Below are 15,137 nucleotides of genomic sequence, written 5' to 3'. Positions count from 1 at the left end.
GTGGCTGCGCCGCACGCAATCGCCTTATCCTCTACTACGCCCCGCGCCACAAGCGCGAGCAAGTGATCAGGGCGCGACCCTCGGCCGCAGCGCATGAGATAAATTCGGAGCACCACCGCCGGCTCAGTTTCGTCTGGCTGGCTGGCTTGGCATCGGCCATCGGCACCCGGCAGGCGGCGGGCGGCAGCAGCGCAGGATGGCCACCCACGCTGCTCTCGCCGCGTCGCGCATCCCCACAGGCACCCGGCTGCACAGCAGGGCGGCGTCCAGGCAGGTGCGTGCGTGCGTGCCCAAGATGCTGATCGATAGATATGATGAACATTTTCGATCTCTTATTGATCTGGTGATGGTGATGATGGGTGGCGACGACTAATGTGTGCGTGCGTGCGCAGAGGGTGGACTTCGCCGACTTCTCCGGGCTGAGGCCGGGATCATGCTCCGTCAGCACCGCCGCCAGGGAGGCGTCATTCTCCGACGTGCTCGGTGCGCAGCTCGTCGCCAGGGTATGTGTATCGAGAGCATGCTTATTATGTATGTGCTTTAATTTTGCAGCGTAAGGAAGGAAATCTAGTGCCGTTCACCGTAAAACGTACTGGTGTAGTAGCTAGTACACAGACCATAGTTGAGTTATCCGACGTTAATTCGCATTCACCAGAACATCAGACAGTCTCGATTATGCATAGTTGATTTAACAGAGATCACTTTCTCTTGATGAAAAACGATTAATAGTAGATAGATCCAAGCAAGGTAGTACAGCTAGATTCATCATGTATCATGTTCAGTTACAGCCCAAATTACTACTGCATCTTTCTTTTTTGTAGTTATTAGATTATAAATTGTATCGTCATACGCTTATTAGGTTACTGCTGTATGAATGACAGTTTCATCTGTTCATTTGCTAAAGAATACAGGCCGTGTTAGTGGATTATTATTAAAGAAAAAGAACCTAGCTATAACTAATCATAGTCATAGCACTCGTTGGTTTTCAGTTTTTCAGTATAGCATCGTGCAGTTTTGATTTGCCCAAAATTTTGGCTGCCATGGATGCGGCTGTAGACTGTTCATTCGGCTTTGTTGGTTAACCTGTGAGTGACAGGCCACCGGAGAGAACGCGGTGAGGGCGCCCGCTGAGGCCAAGCTCAAGGTGGCGATCAACGGGTTCGGCCGCATCGGCCGGAACTTCCTCCGGTGCTGGCACGGCCGCAAGGACTCCCCGCTCGATGTCGTCGTCGTCAACGACAGCGGAGGCGTCAAGAACGTACGTGGCGCCGCTAGCTACTTTGTTCTTCAGACTCCTCTGCCTTGCCACGCATTCTTCTGACAGAACAGAGGCGTTTAATTTGGATTTCATTTCAGGCGTCTCACCTCCTCAAGTACGACTCGATGCTCGGCACCTTCAAGGCCGACGTCAAGATCGTCGACGACACCACCATCAGCGTCGACGGCAAGCTCATCACCGTCGTCTCCAACAGGGACCCGCTCAAGCTCCCATGGGCCGAGCTCGGCATCGACATTGTCATCGAGGTACCGTACCACCATCCGTGTGAAATGTCCAAGCATGCTTCGGTTGCCTAACAGGGCGGGTGCTCAACTGCTGTGCCGTGCGTGAAGGGTACCGGAGTCTTCGTCGACGGCCCGGGCGCCGGGAAGCACATCCAGGCCGGCGCGAAGAAGGTCATCATCACTGCTCCGGCCAAGGGCGCCGACATCCCGACCTACGTCGTCGGCGTCAACGAGGGCGACTACGACCACGGCGTGGCCGACATCATCAGGTAATCAATTAAGTGCTCTTCAGAACTGCTCTGCATCATGATTCATTCAGATGTCTCTGTCTGTATCATACTAACATTTACACTTATATCTGCATCTATTTTCTGCTGCCTGCAGCAATGCTTCCTGCACGACCAACTGCCTCGCGCCGTTCGTCAAGGTCTTGGACGAGGAGTTCGGTGAGAAGAACTTAATCATTTGTTTCCTGACCATCAGACCATACAGTCTGATTAGTACTAGTCAGCTGACCTGAAGTGCTTGCTATGCTAGGGATCGTGAAGGGAACCATGACGACGACCCACTCGTACACCGGCGACCAGAGGCTGCTGGACGCGTCCCACCGCGACCTGAGGCGGGCCCGCGCTGCGGCGCTGAACATCGTGCCGACGAGCACCGGCGCCGCCAAGGCCGTGGCGCTGGTGCTCCCCCAGCTCAAGGGGAAGCTGAACGGCATCGCGCTCCGCGTGCCGACCCCGAACGTGTCGGTGGTGGACCTGGTAATCAACACCGAGAAGAAGGGCATGACGGCCGACGACGTCAACGGCGCGTTCCGCGAGGCCGCCGCCGGCCCGCTCAAGGGCGTCCTCGAGGTCTGCGACGTGCCGCTCGTGTCCGTCGACTTCAGGTGCTCCGACGTGTCCTCCACCATCGACTCCTCGCTCACCATGGTCATGGGCGACGACATGGTCAAGGTCGTCGCCTGGTACGACAACGAGTGGGGATACAGGTACGTACGTGAGACCACTGCTCCGTGTTATAATTATTATTCGATCTGCATGCAACTGAACATGGCATTTGCGCGTGCAGCCAGCGCGTGGTCGATTTGGCGCACCTGGTGGCGGCCAAGTGGCCGGGCGCGGCGGCGGCGGGCAGCGGCGACCCCCTGGAGGATTTCTGCAAGGACAACCCCGCCACCGACGAGTGCAAGGTGTACGAGGCATGAGACTCTGGCCGGGGGCGTTACGATCGATCAGGAAGAGGGCAGAATAACTTTGTTGTTCACTGCCCGTACGTGTTCTTCCATAGAGAGTACACATACTACTGGTTTGCCGAGAGAGACAGACGACGTAGCAGAAATGGATCTTTGTTTCTGCGAGGTGTAATCATCACTGAACTCGTACAGGCTTCAGATTTCATTTCCTGTTGGGACTGTTGTGTGTTTGTTTCAATTTTTCATCATGGTGGTGACTTGTTGATCTTATAAAGATGCGTGTCACCATTAGTACTTTGCTTGCAGCTATCACTACTACAAAACAGGTCTTTGTTCCTGGCTATTTGTCCCGGCAGCCTTTGGGCCCGGAACAATAGGTGGCTTTTGTCCCGGGTCCAACGGCTAGCCGGGCCAGCGGGGGGGGGGGGGGGGGGGGACGGGGGCCTTTTGTCCCGGTTTGAGACACCAATCGGGACAAAATGGGAGCCTTTTGTCCCGGTTGGTGGTTCCAACCGGGACAAAAGGCCCGCGTAGCCTTTTGTCCCGGTTGGAACCACCAACCGGGACAAAAGTCCCCCCTTTTGTCCCGGTTGGTGCCTCCAACCGGGACAAAAGGCCTTGCGCCCCTTATCCCCTTCCCTCTTCCCCCGCCCGAGCCATTCAGCTCACTTGTTTTCTTGCTGTTCTTGGCTCGGGATAGAGGAGTTCTTGCTCATTTCTTCACCATATTTGTGAAGATCTTTGATTCCCCGTCCATCCATCTGCTCTAAAGGTTTGGTGCTTGTTTTTCTCTTCTTCCTTGGCTTGTATAGCTCATTTCATACTTTAGAAATAGAGAAAATGTGTAGCTAGCTCATTTCTTGGACATTTAGCTAGCTAGCTAGATTGCATATGTAGGTGTAATTTTCTTTTAGATTTAGATGAGTATATGGATAGTAGAAATTTTTAGAATGAGTGTAGATACTTCATGTGATGTACTTGTATATATGACCATATTGTGGATAGTTGATTTTTTATTCATGAATGAATTAATGAAATGAGTATATTATAGAATTTTTTGTATTATGAATGGATTATTTTGACACTCTAGTGATGTATTTAATCAGGCTCACATTGAAACCATCTAGAAGCTAAAAAAATCTTTTTTTCGAAACAAGTATACGTCGTTAATCTCCATCCAACGGTGATGGCACTACCTTTCAGGGATACACGATGCGCTATAAGGACGTCGCAAATCGGTTGGTCGCATCACCAGCACTTCCGATTGATAAGAAGACAGCATTTGACGCAGTCAGCATGCCCGTTGTTGTACTGAGAGCATATCAACGAGCATGCTGCCTGTGCCAAGTGTTGTGCCTATTAATCGTAAATGTTGGTGCTGCGACTAGCCGATTGGTGACATCCTTGTACCGCACCGTGTCCCCCCGAAAGGCAGTGTCATCACCGCAGGGTTGAGGTTACTGACATATACATTTTCAGAAATAAAGGTTTATTTTTCTTCTAGAGAGTTTCTGGATATTGAAAAGAATGTACTCCTGGAACTGAAGGGTGTCAAAGTAATTAGAAGTTATAGAGATTTCTTTCAATTAATTAGAGATTTCTTTCAATTAATTAGAGATTTCTTGAGGATTAATGATACATTTCGTCTTTTTTATATAATTTCATTGTTATTTGCAAGAGTTATTAATCTGATCATTGTAATTGTAATAGTAAATAATTTTTGCATTGTAATGGTAAGAATTTATAATTATGTGGAAAATAAAGGTATTTTTCAGTAAAATATGGCTTCAGCAGCTGGAGAGAGTGGCGCCGGTGGGGGTGATCGTTGTCCTTCTGGAGAGAAGGGCACAACTCGAGTAGGTCGTCGGTCCAAAAAACCTAGTGCTTTTCATAGGGCAGCGCTCCGTTATTTGGAAAAAGAATATAGAGAATGCATGGCAAGGGCGAGGAACCTCCGTTTGATCTTGAGGATTTATTGCGGCGTTACGGTTCGTCACCACCAAACTCGGAGGTTTCAGCTCCGCCATCTTTTTCTGCGCCAGCAAGAAATCCGTTAGAACATTCTGCGTTCCAACGCAAGGACGGTTGAAAACCTATGTGTTGTTGACCGAATTTTTAAATTTCATGTATAGTACTCCTTTGTTAAGTTCTGTAATGGATTAAGTACTCCTTTTAATTAATCAAGATGTATGATGGATATTGCATATCTTTTAATTATTCATGTTATGTTACATTTAGTTTAATTTAGGTTTGATATATTTTATTTATTCGATACGTGTAAAGAATTCAAATCGATTTATTTAAAATGCAGATGGACCGGCAATGGATGTACAATGCTGATCGACGTTCGAAAGAATTCATTGATGGCCTGCATTATTTTTTGTCTGTGGCTGAGGCAAACAAGCAGAATGGTTTTATGTGCTGCCCGTGTGTTCATTGCAACAATAACAAGGATTACTCATCTTCAAGAACCATACACAACCACATTTTCGCAAATGGTTTCATGAAAAAGTATGTTTGTTGGATGAAGCACGGAGAATAGGGGGTTACCATGGAAGACAATGAAGAAGAAGATTTTGACGACCACTTTCCCGGGAATGCTGGAATCAGTGCATTCGATGACGATATTCCCATGGAAGAGCCCGAAGTAGATGTAGCAGAAAATGATCCCTGCGACGATCTGGGGCAAGCATTGCACAATGTGCAGGCAGACTGTGAGAGTGAAACGGAGAGGTTGAAGTTCCAGAAGTTGTTAGAGGACCACCATAAGTTGTTGTACCCAGATTGTCAAAATGGATTTAAGAAACTTGGCACCACCTTGGAGTTGCTGCAATGGAAGGCGACAAATGGTGTATCCGACAAGGGATTTGGTGAATTACTCAAACTTGTTAAAAAAATGCTTCCTAAGGACAATGAATTGCCTGCCACAACGTATGAAGCCAAACAACTTGTTTGCCCTTTGGGACTGGAAGTGCAAAAGATACATGCATGCCCCAACGATTGCATCCTCTACCGAGGCGAGTACGAGAATTTGGATGCATGTCCCGTATGCAGTGCATTGCGTTACAAGATTAGAAAAGATGATCCTGGAGATGTCGAGGGGGAGCCTCCCCGGAAGAGAGTTCCTGCGAAGGTCATGTGGTATTTGCCTATAATACCACGTTTGAAGCGTCTGTTTAGAAATAAAGATAATGCTAAGTTGATGCGATGGCACAAAGAGGAACGCAAGAAAGACTCGATGTTGAGACACCCCGCTGATGGGTCGCAGTGGAGAAAAATAGATAGAACGTACCCTAAATTTGATTTGGATGCGAGAAACATAAGGTTCGGTTTGAGTACGGATGGCATGAATCCTTTTGGTGAGATGAGCAGTGGTCATAGCACTTGGCCTGTGACTCTTTGTCTGTACAATCTTTCACCATGGCTCTGCATGAAACGAAAGTTCATCATGATGTCAGTGCTTATCCCGGGTCCAAAGCAGCCCGGAAATGACATTGATGTGTACCTAAGACCATTGGTCGAAGAACTCTTATTGCTCTGGGGTGATGAAGGTGTACGGATGTGGGATGAATACAAACAGGAAAACTTCAACCTACGAGCATTGCTGTTCGTAACGATCAATGACTGGCCTGCTCTTAGTAACTTGTCAGGACATTCGAACAAGGGATACAAAGCATGCACACACTGTTTAGATGATACCGATAATATATGGTTGACTCACTGTAAGAAGGTTGTATACATGGGTCATCGTCGGTTTCTTCCCATCAGGCATGCGGTACGAAAGAAGGGCAAGCATTTCAAAGGCCAAGCGGACCACCGAACAAAACCGATGCACCGTAGTGGTAAAGACGTCTTCAACATGGTAAAAGATCTAGAAGTTGTTTTTGGAAAGGGATCTGGTAGCCAACCTGTTCCGAACGAAAACGGAATGGCGCCCATGTGGAAGAAGAAATCTATATTTTGGGAGCTACCATATTGGGAAGTCTTAGATGTTCGTCATGCAATTGATGTGATGCACCTCATGAAGAATTTTTGCGTCAACCTGATAGCATTCTTGGGAGTGTACGGAAAGACAAAAGATACAGTAGAAGCACGTCAAGAATTGCAACGTATGGAAGAACGAGATGCCTTACATCCACAACAGCGAGATAATGGACGACAATACTTAAGTCCTGCCAGCTATACTCTTAGCAAGGAAGAGAAAGAAACCATGTTTGACTGCTTGAGCAGTATAAAGGTTCCATCTGGATACTCATCCAATATAAAAGGAATCTTAAATTTGGCAGAGAAGAAATTTACAAATCTCAAGTCCCATGACTGCCATGTGCTTATGACCGAACTTCTTCCGGTTGTGCTGCGGGGGATTCTGCCTGATAACGTCCGGTTAACCATCGTGAAGATATGTGCCTTCCTCAATGCAGTTTCTCAGAAGATAATTGACCCGGAGAATTTGATAAAGCTGCAAAACGATGTGGTGCAATGTCTTGTTGGCTTTGAGCTGATATTTCCACCATCTTTCTTCAACATCATGACACATCTTCTAGTGCACCTTGTCAAAGAGATTGATATTCTCGGACCAGTATTTCTACACAACATGTTCCCATTCGAAAGGTTCATGGGGGTACTCAAGAAATGTGTTCGTAATAGAGCTCGTCCAGAAGGAAGCATCACCAGTGCCTACGGAACTGAGGAGGTCATTGACTTTTGTGTTGACTTTATTGATGACCTTAAACCGATTGGAGTCCCTGAATCGCGATATGAGGGGAGACTAACTGGAAAGGGTACATTAGGAAAGAAATCTTATGTATGCACAGATGATTTCTCATTCAAGAAAGCGCATTATACGGTTCTTCAACAATCATCCTTGGTTGACCCATATATCGAGGAACACAAGAAAATTCTGCTCTCCAATTTCCCGGAAAAGTCTGAGGCATGGATTACACATGAGCACATGAACACTTTCTGCAGCTGGTTGCGGAAGCATCTAATGCATAACATGGATATAAGTGAACAACTGTTCTTATTGGCTAGGGGACCATCTTGGAATATCTTAACATACCAAGGGTACGAGATAAATGGAAACACATTTTATACGATAGCCCAAGATAAAAAGAGTACCAACCAAAACAGCGGTGTTCGTATGGATGCCACAGACAATAATGGAAAAAAAGACACATATTACGGCTACATTGAAGAGATATGGGAGCTGGATTACGGTCCCAATTTCAAGGTGCCTCTATTTCGTTGCCAATGGGTTAAGCAATCTGGAGGAGGGGTAACAAAAGATGAGTATGGGATGACAATAGTTGATCTCAACAATCTTGGGTATAGAGACGAGCCATTTGTCCTAGCCCAGGATGTCGCTCAGGTTTTCTACATTAAGGACATGTCCAGCAAGCCAAAAAAGGGGATCAACAAGCAAAAGGATGAGCCTAAGCGACACATAGTTCTATCAGGAAAGAGAAACATCGTTGGAGTGGAGGACAAGACAGACTTTTCAGAAGAATATAATAATTTTGTTGCCATTCCACCTTTCGAAGTAAATGCTGATCCATGCATCCTGCTAGCCAATGATGATGCTCCATACTTGCGCCGTGATCATAATTAAGGGATATTTGTGAAGAGAAAGTCTGTTACCGCTAATCCTTCATGTACTTGAATCATTTTATATTATTGTATAAAAACATAATCGCAATTCGAATACTTTTATTATATATGTACTGTACAATTATACTTTATGTGTTATTTATATTATTTTATATATTTTTCACTTAATTACTAGACTCAATTATAATTTTCATTCAATAATGGATTACTCAACTAATTTTATTTATTTCATGAAATTACATTCACATTAACACACTATACTCTCTCACTAACACACACAATCTCACTAACACACACTATCTCTCAAACTCACACACTACTCATTAATATCATGAAATTGCTTAATTTTATCTAAAATTTACTTTTTAAACGTTAATATCGTGATAGAATCCACTTTCTATCGAAAAGCAACAGTTTGAAAAAAAATTTCACCTAATATATTTTTGCATGGTCAAAATAACAAATATGATTTCAAAAAAAGTTAGATATTTCATTGACCCAATCACTTGAATGAAAATTAATTATTTTTGTTGCGTGTATCAAGTTTATATAGAGATAAGAAATTTTGTTCCATAATTTTTGGAATCATAATTTTATTAACTGAATTAACAAATGAAAGCCAATTTTAAAAGAGAAGTAAAAAGAAACAAAAACAAACATAACATTAGGCGGGAACGAGGGAAAACAGGCCCCTTTTGTCCCGGGTGGTAGATCCACCCGGGACTAAAGGTGGGCCGCGGGCTGGGAATTTTCCCGGCCCGCCCAAAAACCCCTTTTTGTCCCGGGTGAAGCCACGACCCGGGACAAAATGTCCTTTTGTCCCGGGTGGTGGCTTCACCCGGGACAAAAGGGGGGGCTTTTGTCCCGGGTGAAGCCACCACCCGGGACAAAAGGACCTTTTGTCCCGGGTCGTGGCTTCACCCGGGACAAAAGGCCCCCCCATATATTTCCTTCCTCCTTCGCCCTTCTCCTAACACTGTTTCTCATCTGCGCCCGTCCTGCTCCCCCCACCGCGCGAGCCGAGCACCGCCGCCATCGACGTCGCCGCCGCCCAGAGCCCCGACCTCACGCCGCCGCCCAGAGCCACCGCCGCCGCCGTCCTGCTCCCCCCACCGCGCGAGCCGAGCACCGCCGCCATCGACGTCGCCGCCGCCCAGAGCCCCGACCTCACACCGCCGCCCAGAGCCACCGCCGCCGCCGTAACGCCCTCGCCACCATCCCTTGCTCGCCGTCGACCCGCCGCTACAGGCCATCCCAGCCCACGCCGCGTACCCAAAGGTAGAGCTCGATCTCGTCCCCTCCAACACAGAGCACTAACAGAATCACCATGCTTGTCTGCTGCTCTCAAATGTAGGTGCATTGATGCTTGGTCATCAAATAGGAAATGAGGCTTCACAAAACTATTATAGTGTTCACCCTGAATCTGACTTAAATCATCTGTCACAAATAGGAAATGGAAGGAAATAAGCTCACGGATCGACACAAACACACCGTGTAAATCATCTGTCAAACTTACAGTACCACAACAATGACTAACATAACTTTCTAATTATGATCTGCATGAGAGAAAAATTATTGATAAGTAATTGACATGAATCTATGAATTTACTATAATAACATTCAGGGTCCAACTTAATTGACGTAAATTGCTGACTTCGATTTACTAGAAAGAAAACTCTTGGCAAGTAAGTAACATGGATCCATAAATTTTCTATAACATTTACTAATAAAAAAACTTTTAGTTTCGTGCTACTTAGACCTAAGTCCATAAAATCAACCACAACAAAAGAACCTGATGAAATCGGCACAATTCAAAGAAAATAGCAAATTATATGGTTAATTTAGCATTGTACAGGATCAATGAAGGTCTAGAAAATTACGAGAATTGTGTATTAAGAAGCATGGTAATCTAGTATAAGAGCGATCAATCATTCAACAATACATTTGTTATACCTAAAAGATAAAAGTAATGCAGCAGCCTGGTACATAAACTACTAAAGCTGCCTGTACCTAAAAATAGATGGAATCATACTGGAGAAAGGCCGAATCCCACTGCACCCCTTCAACACCTTCTCCATTCCATTGAACCCCAGAACCTCTCGCTACGTTGGGAAGCTCCTGCCTCTGTATATATAGTTCCCCAATGTTCTTTAATTTTTAGTTTTCAGAGTGTGTCGAGTGTTTGCAGCACTGAGATCGACATCGTCGACCAATTATGGCTCATTTTCAGTAGCTAGGAAGCTACACTCATGTAACTTTGGGACATGCTCATAATTTGAAATCATAATTTAGAGTTCATGTTATTTAGAGTGAAATCATAATTTGTTGTTAAGAGTGAAATCATAATTTGTTGTGTAAATAAAGGTATATTTACAAATTTTTAAATGTATGAATGTATGTATGTATGTATGTGTAAAGTGAGTTTAAATTTCTTTTAAATATTTCATGTATATTTCTTGAATTACTTAGTGAAATATTTCTCGACCTCATCCATCGATCGGTACTTAGTGAAATTATCGATAGAATATTTCAAGTTCATTTCTTGAATTACTTAGAGAATATTACTCGACCTCGTCCATCGATCGGTACTTAGTCAAATGCTCGCAAATATGTGGATTATTTAGATAATTTTTTAAGGGTTTTATTTGTATTCATATTTTAGTTACGATGGACCCGCGACACACAGACGCGGAAGACGAACAGTTCTTGTTGAATATGATTGGCGAAGGTCAAGGAGATGTCGCTGAACAAGCTGATGATGGCAGCAATACCGACATATATTTTAATATGTCCGGTGATGGAATTGAGGCACCATCTATTCAGGATGACGCTGCTGCTGAACAAAGTGCTAATGTACATATCACAACTATAATTATTTGTAGTGACAATCATATTTTCATCTGAATCTATATGAATACTATGAATGTTTTTTTATAGCCGTCTGGATCATCGTCGCAGCAGAAAAAGACGAAGCGAGGCCCAACAAAAAAACTGGAAGGGCGGTTCATTATAACGGAAGTTGGTCCAGATGGCGAACCGATCGCTCCAGAAGCTGCCGCCAAAAAATTCATAAGACAATTCGGATGTATTGTCAGGGACCACATCCCGATCAGCTTCAAGCTCTGGAAAGCTTCCAATCCAAGCGAGGAACGGGATGCGGTACCCGAAAGAGAAAAAGAATGGTGTTGGCGGGAGCTTAAGAAAAACTTCACGGTTCCAGCTGAATCCGAAGAGATATGCAAGCACTGGACCCTGAGTAAGATGGCCGAACAGCTGCGATCATTCAAGAAAATTTTGACGAAGAAATATATCAAGACCGGGACCACACCCGTATTTACCGGCGAGCTCGAAAAGCTCAGGGGTCACTGGGATGCATTTGTGGAATACAAGTCTTCAGAGCTTGGGCTTCAGAAGGTGCAGAAGGCCAAAGACAATGCCTCGAAGAAAGTGTACCATCACACTCTAGGCCAAGGAGGCTACAAGCTTGCAGTACCCAAATGGGAGAAGATGGAGCAGGATCTGCTTGACAGAGGCATCCAACCTGCGACCATGAACTGGCCTGAAAGGTCAAGGACCTGGTTTTATGGTCACGGGGGAAGCTTGGACCCATTGACTGGTGACTGCGTCTATGGGCCAAACATCCAGCGAGCAGCCCAGAGACTACAGGAGGCCATACAAGCAGCGGCCGAGAGAACATTCAAGCCAGATAGAGAGAGGGACGAGCTGACTTACGCCCTTGGGAATCCAGAGCATCCGGGCCGCACAAGAGGCAAAGGCGTGGTTCCGTGGAAGTATGGGTTCAGGGATTACATTGAGTCATATAGAAGCCGGCAAAGAAGAAAGAATGATGAGCGGGAGCACTTGCGAAGGCTAGAGGAACGGCTCATGTCACACGATCAAAGACTGGAGGAAGAGGTTCAACGCCAAGTGGCCGTAGCAATGAGCCAGCAACAGCAAGCGCAAACGTTGCCTCCAGAGCCTAGTGTCGCAGCCGATCACCTGTCTCAGCGGAAAAGCAGCTGCGCTTCCACAGACGTCGCCGCCGCCGAGCCCACGGGGATCCAGGCCGCAGTTGAAGCATCGGCCCCGCAGCGATTTCCAGTGGATGAGATCACCCACCGGACACCTTGTGACCTGCAGACTACCGTTAAGAACTTAATGTTCACTGTTGCGTACGGTACCGCCATGCCAACCTAACCAGGCGACGTGTACCACGGGCAGCAAATTCCGCCTAGATACACAAGAGTTGGCGTGGAGCAGGTGTGCCAGGGTTGGGAGACGCTCGAGCTTGATATTCCTGGAGGCGATGGGGAGAGGACACTAGCAGAAGCCATTCATGGCTACATCCTATGGGATAAGCGCTACATTGTCCTAAAGTCGGATGATCAAACACCAAGACCGGCATCTCAGCATGCCTCTCCAAGACCGGCATCTCCGCAAAACTCCCCAAGGGCAGCACTGTCTCGGCAAGGTTCACCGGCACATTCTCCATCACCATCATCTCATGCGCCGATGAACACTCAAGCGTCACCGTCGCCTCCATGGTCACCCCCTCCGCCGCCGGCAAAGAAGCAGAAACGGCCGCCGGCAAAGAAGGTAGCTGCACCAGCTAAGGAGCCTCCAAAGAAGAAGGAAAAGAAGAAGAAAACCAAGGAGGCTCCTATTAAACCCTGGGACATGAGCCTTGAAGAATGCGATCGGATAACTCAAGAAAGAGTTAAAGAGCACTTCAAGCCGAAGCCGAAGCCGGAGCCCGAGAAAGTGATAAATCCGATAGATTTGAAATTTTTTAAGGGAATGTGCGAAGCAAATAAGAGAAAATTCATTCCGAGAGACCCCCCTTCAGACTACGAACGCACAATTATCAAAACTACTGAGAAAAAGAAGAGACAATCAAAGTCGTCGTCGTCCGACGTTCCACAGCTCGGAGCCCAAAAGAAACAATCAATAGAGCCTCTCGTAGTGGGACAGACGACGCAAGAACAAGACTTTGTTACATTTTTGAAAGAATCAAACCTGACGGCCGCTCAGATTGCAGGGGGAGAAGATATTCCAAAGGCCGATGTGGTCGTCAAATGGACGTTTGAGATCGGCAAAACTCTTGTACCCCCCGAAGTAGTGTCTGTGCTTCCAACGCAAATGTATAAGCTGCACCAGCACTACATGCGTGCGATGGCCGATTGCATCTTCATGCAGGGCGCAAAGATTAAAGATGACGATTTCTTACGGGGGGAGGCCATTCTATGGATAAACTGGGAAGAAATTTACCAACTATTCCATCAGGAGGCCCTCGACATCTCTATGGTCGCCTTGTGGGTTCTGTAAGTATTTTACTCTCCTTACGTATTGTTTTGTATGATCTCAACATACTGATCTCTTGATTTATTCGGTATCATGTAGAATGGAGATACATACTTGCAGAAGAAAGGGATACTCTCATCTCGGCTTCATCGACCCAATTACTTGTAATTGGAGGCTTCTACGCGACAATACCGATGAGATATTCCAAATGTTGTTCAAGTACATAAGCGTTTATCACAACAAGCAAATGATATTGTTTCCTTACAACTTTGCGTGAGTGATTCCTTCCGTCTAACTCTTTCTATTCTGTAATCGAATTGTTTAAACCTTAACTACCAAGAACTGCCTCCGTATAATCTTGCAGTGAACACTGGGTCCTAATTGTCATAATTCCCGAGAAGAGCCTACTCGTGGTTATGGACTCATTGAGGAGACCTCCAGAACAATACGAAAATCTTCTTAACATGATGAAAAAGTAATTCTACCACTACTCCGTCGGTGACCGATAATTTGAATCACTTTGTTACTTGACTATAATTGTTCTAATCATGCACAGAGTTTGGAAAGAATTCGCTAAAAATCATCCAGGCAAATTTGACAAGGAATTGAAGATCAAGACAGATTTTCCGGTACACACTTGGATGATTCATTGCACGATTCATTAGTTTTATTATATATTCATGTAAATACCTGATAATTTCTTCTCTCTTAAAGTGTATGAGGCAGAAACCAGGCACTGTATTGTGCGCATACTATGTATGCGAGAACATCCATGGTCTGGTAGGTCCTCCAAAGGGCTGGACAGATTGGGAGGAGGAAGTAAGTAAAAAATTTGTTAATATTTGAACTCGTATTTTAATTAGTCGAAATTAATTATCCCCTTTTTCCATAGGTCGGGGAGATGCGCGATAAACTCATACCGGAGGAAAAGATTATGGCGATTCAAGAACAATTCTCCGGATTTATTGTTGAGCAAGTCCTCGATCCAAAAGGCGAATTCTACTACGATGGAATATCTAATATTGACAATCACAGCAAATATGACAATATACGCGTATATATGTAATTAAGAACGAATATAACTATGTAAATATATATGTGTGTCTATGTATTAAATTTCTATTTATGAGTATGTATGTATTAAATTTCCAAAAGGCGAATTCTACTATGTAATTAAGAACGAATATACCTATGCAAATATGATGGAGTATGTATGTATTATATATATAAGCACTCCAATAATATATATGTGTATATATATATTTATATAATATTGGTCCTAGACATTTTCATATGTAAAGGAATTCACATGTATAGATATGTATATATATATAAGTGAATTAATTTATATATGAAAACTATCTAGGAAAAATATTATATAAGTAACTATATATATATGTATATATTAGTGGAGATCATACACACTGAATTCCAATACATAAGTTTAATTGAAATGCAAAAGTATAATTGAAATAGAAAAAGAATTGAGAAAAGAAAAACATGAAAAAAAAGAGACATTTTGTCCCGA

General features: G+C 44.9%; 1 protein-coding gene across 1 annotated transcript; it reads left to right on the top strand.

Moving 5' to 3' along the window:
• LOC120688311 (glyceraldehyde-3-phosphate dehydrogenase GAPB, chloroplastic-like) lies at positions 1–2,998 on the top strand. Its single transcript, XM_039970576.1, has 8 exons — positions 1–274; positions 393–503; positions 1,097–1,258; positions 1,357–1,524; positions 1,612–1,772; positions 1,888–1,949; positions 2,041–2,497; positions 2,578–2,998. Exons 1-8 carry the CDS (start codon positions 197–199, stop codon positions 2,711–2,713), a joined length of 1,335 nt encoding a protein of 444 aa, XP_039826510.1. The 5' UTR covers positions 1–196; the 3' UTR covers positions 2,714–2,998.
• The last annotated feature ends 12,139 nt before the right edge of the window (positions 2,999–15,137 follow it).

Source organism: Panicum virgatum, chromosome 9N (assembly GCF_016808335.1).
Source record: "Panicum virgatum strain AP13 chromosome 9N, P.virgatum_v5, whole genome shotgun sequence".
NCBI classification, from domain to species: domain Eukaryota; kingdom Viridiplantae; phylum Streptophyta; class Magnoliopsida; order Poales; family Poaceae; genus Panicum; species Panicum virgatum.
This window is presented reverse-complemented; position numbering and strand designations above follow the sequence as displayed.

Bases quoted from the DNA above. Each gene is read 5' to 3' on its own strand.
- LOC120688311 (XM_039970576.1), top strand. From the start codon at position 197: ATGGCCACCCACGCTGCTCTCGCCGCGTCGCGCATCCCCACAGGCACC. The intron at 1,525-1,611 runs GTACCGTACCAC...CCGTGCGTGAAG, and splicing joins GCATCGACATTGTCATCGAG to GGTACCGGAGTCTTCGTCGA. The intron at 2,498-2,577 runs GTACGTACGTGA...TTGCGCGTGCAG, and splicing joins GACAACGAGTGGGGATACAG to CCAGCGCGTGGTCGATTTGG.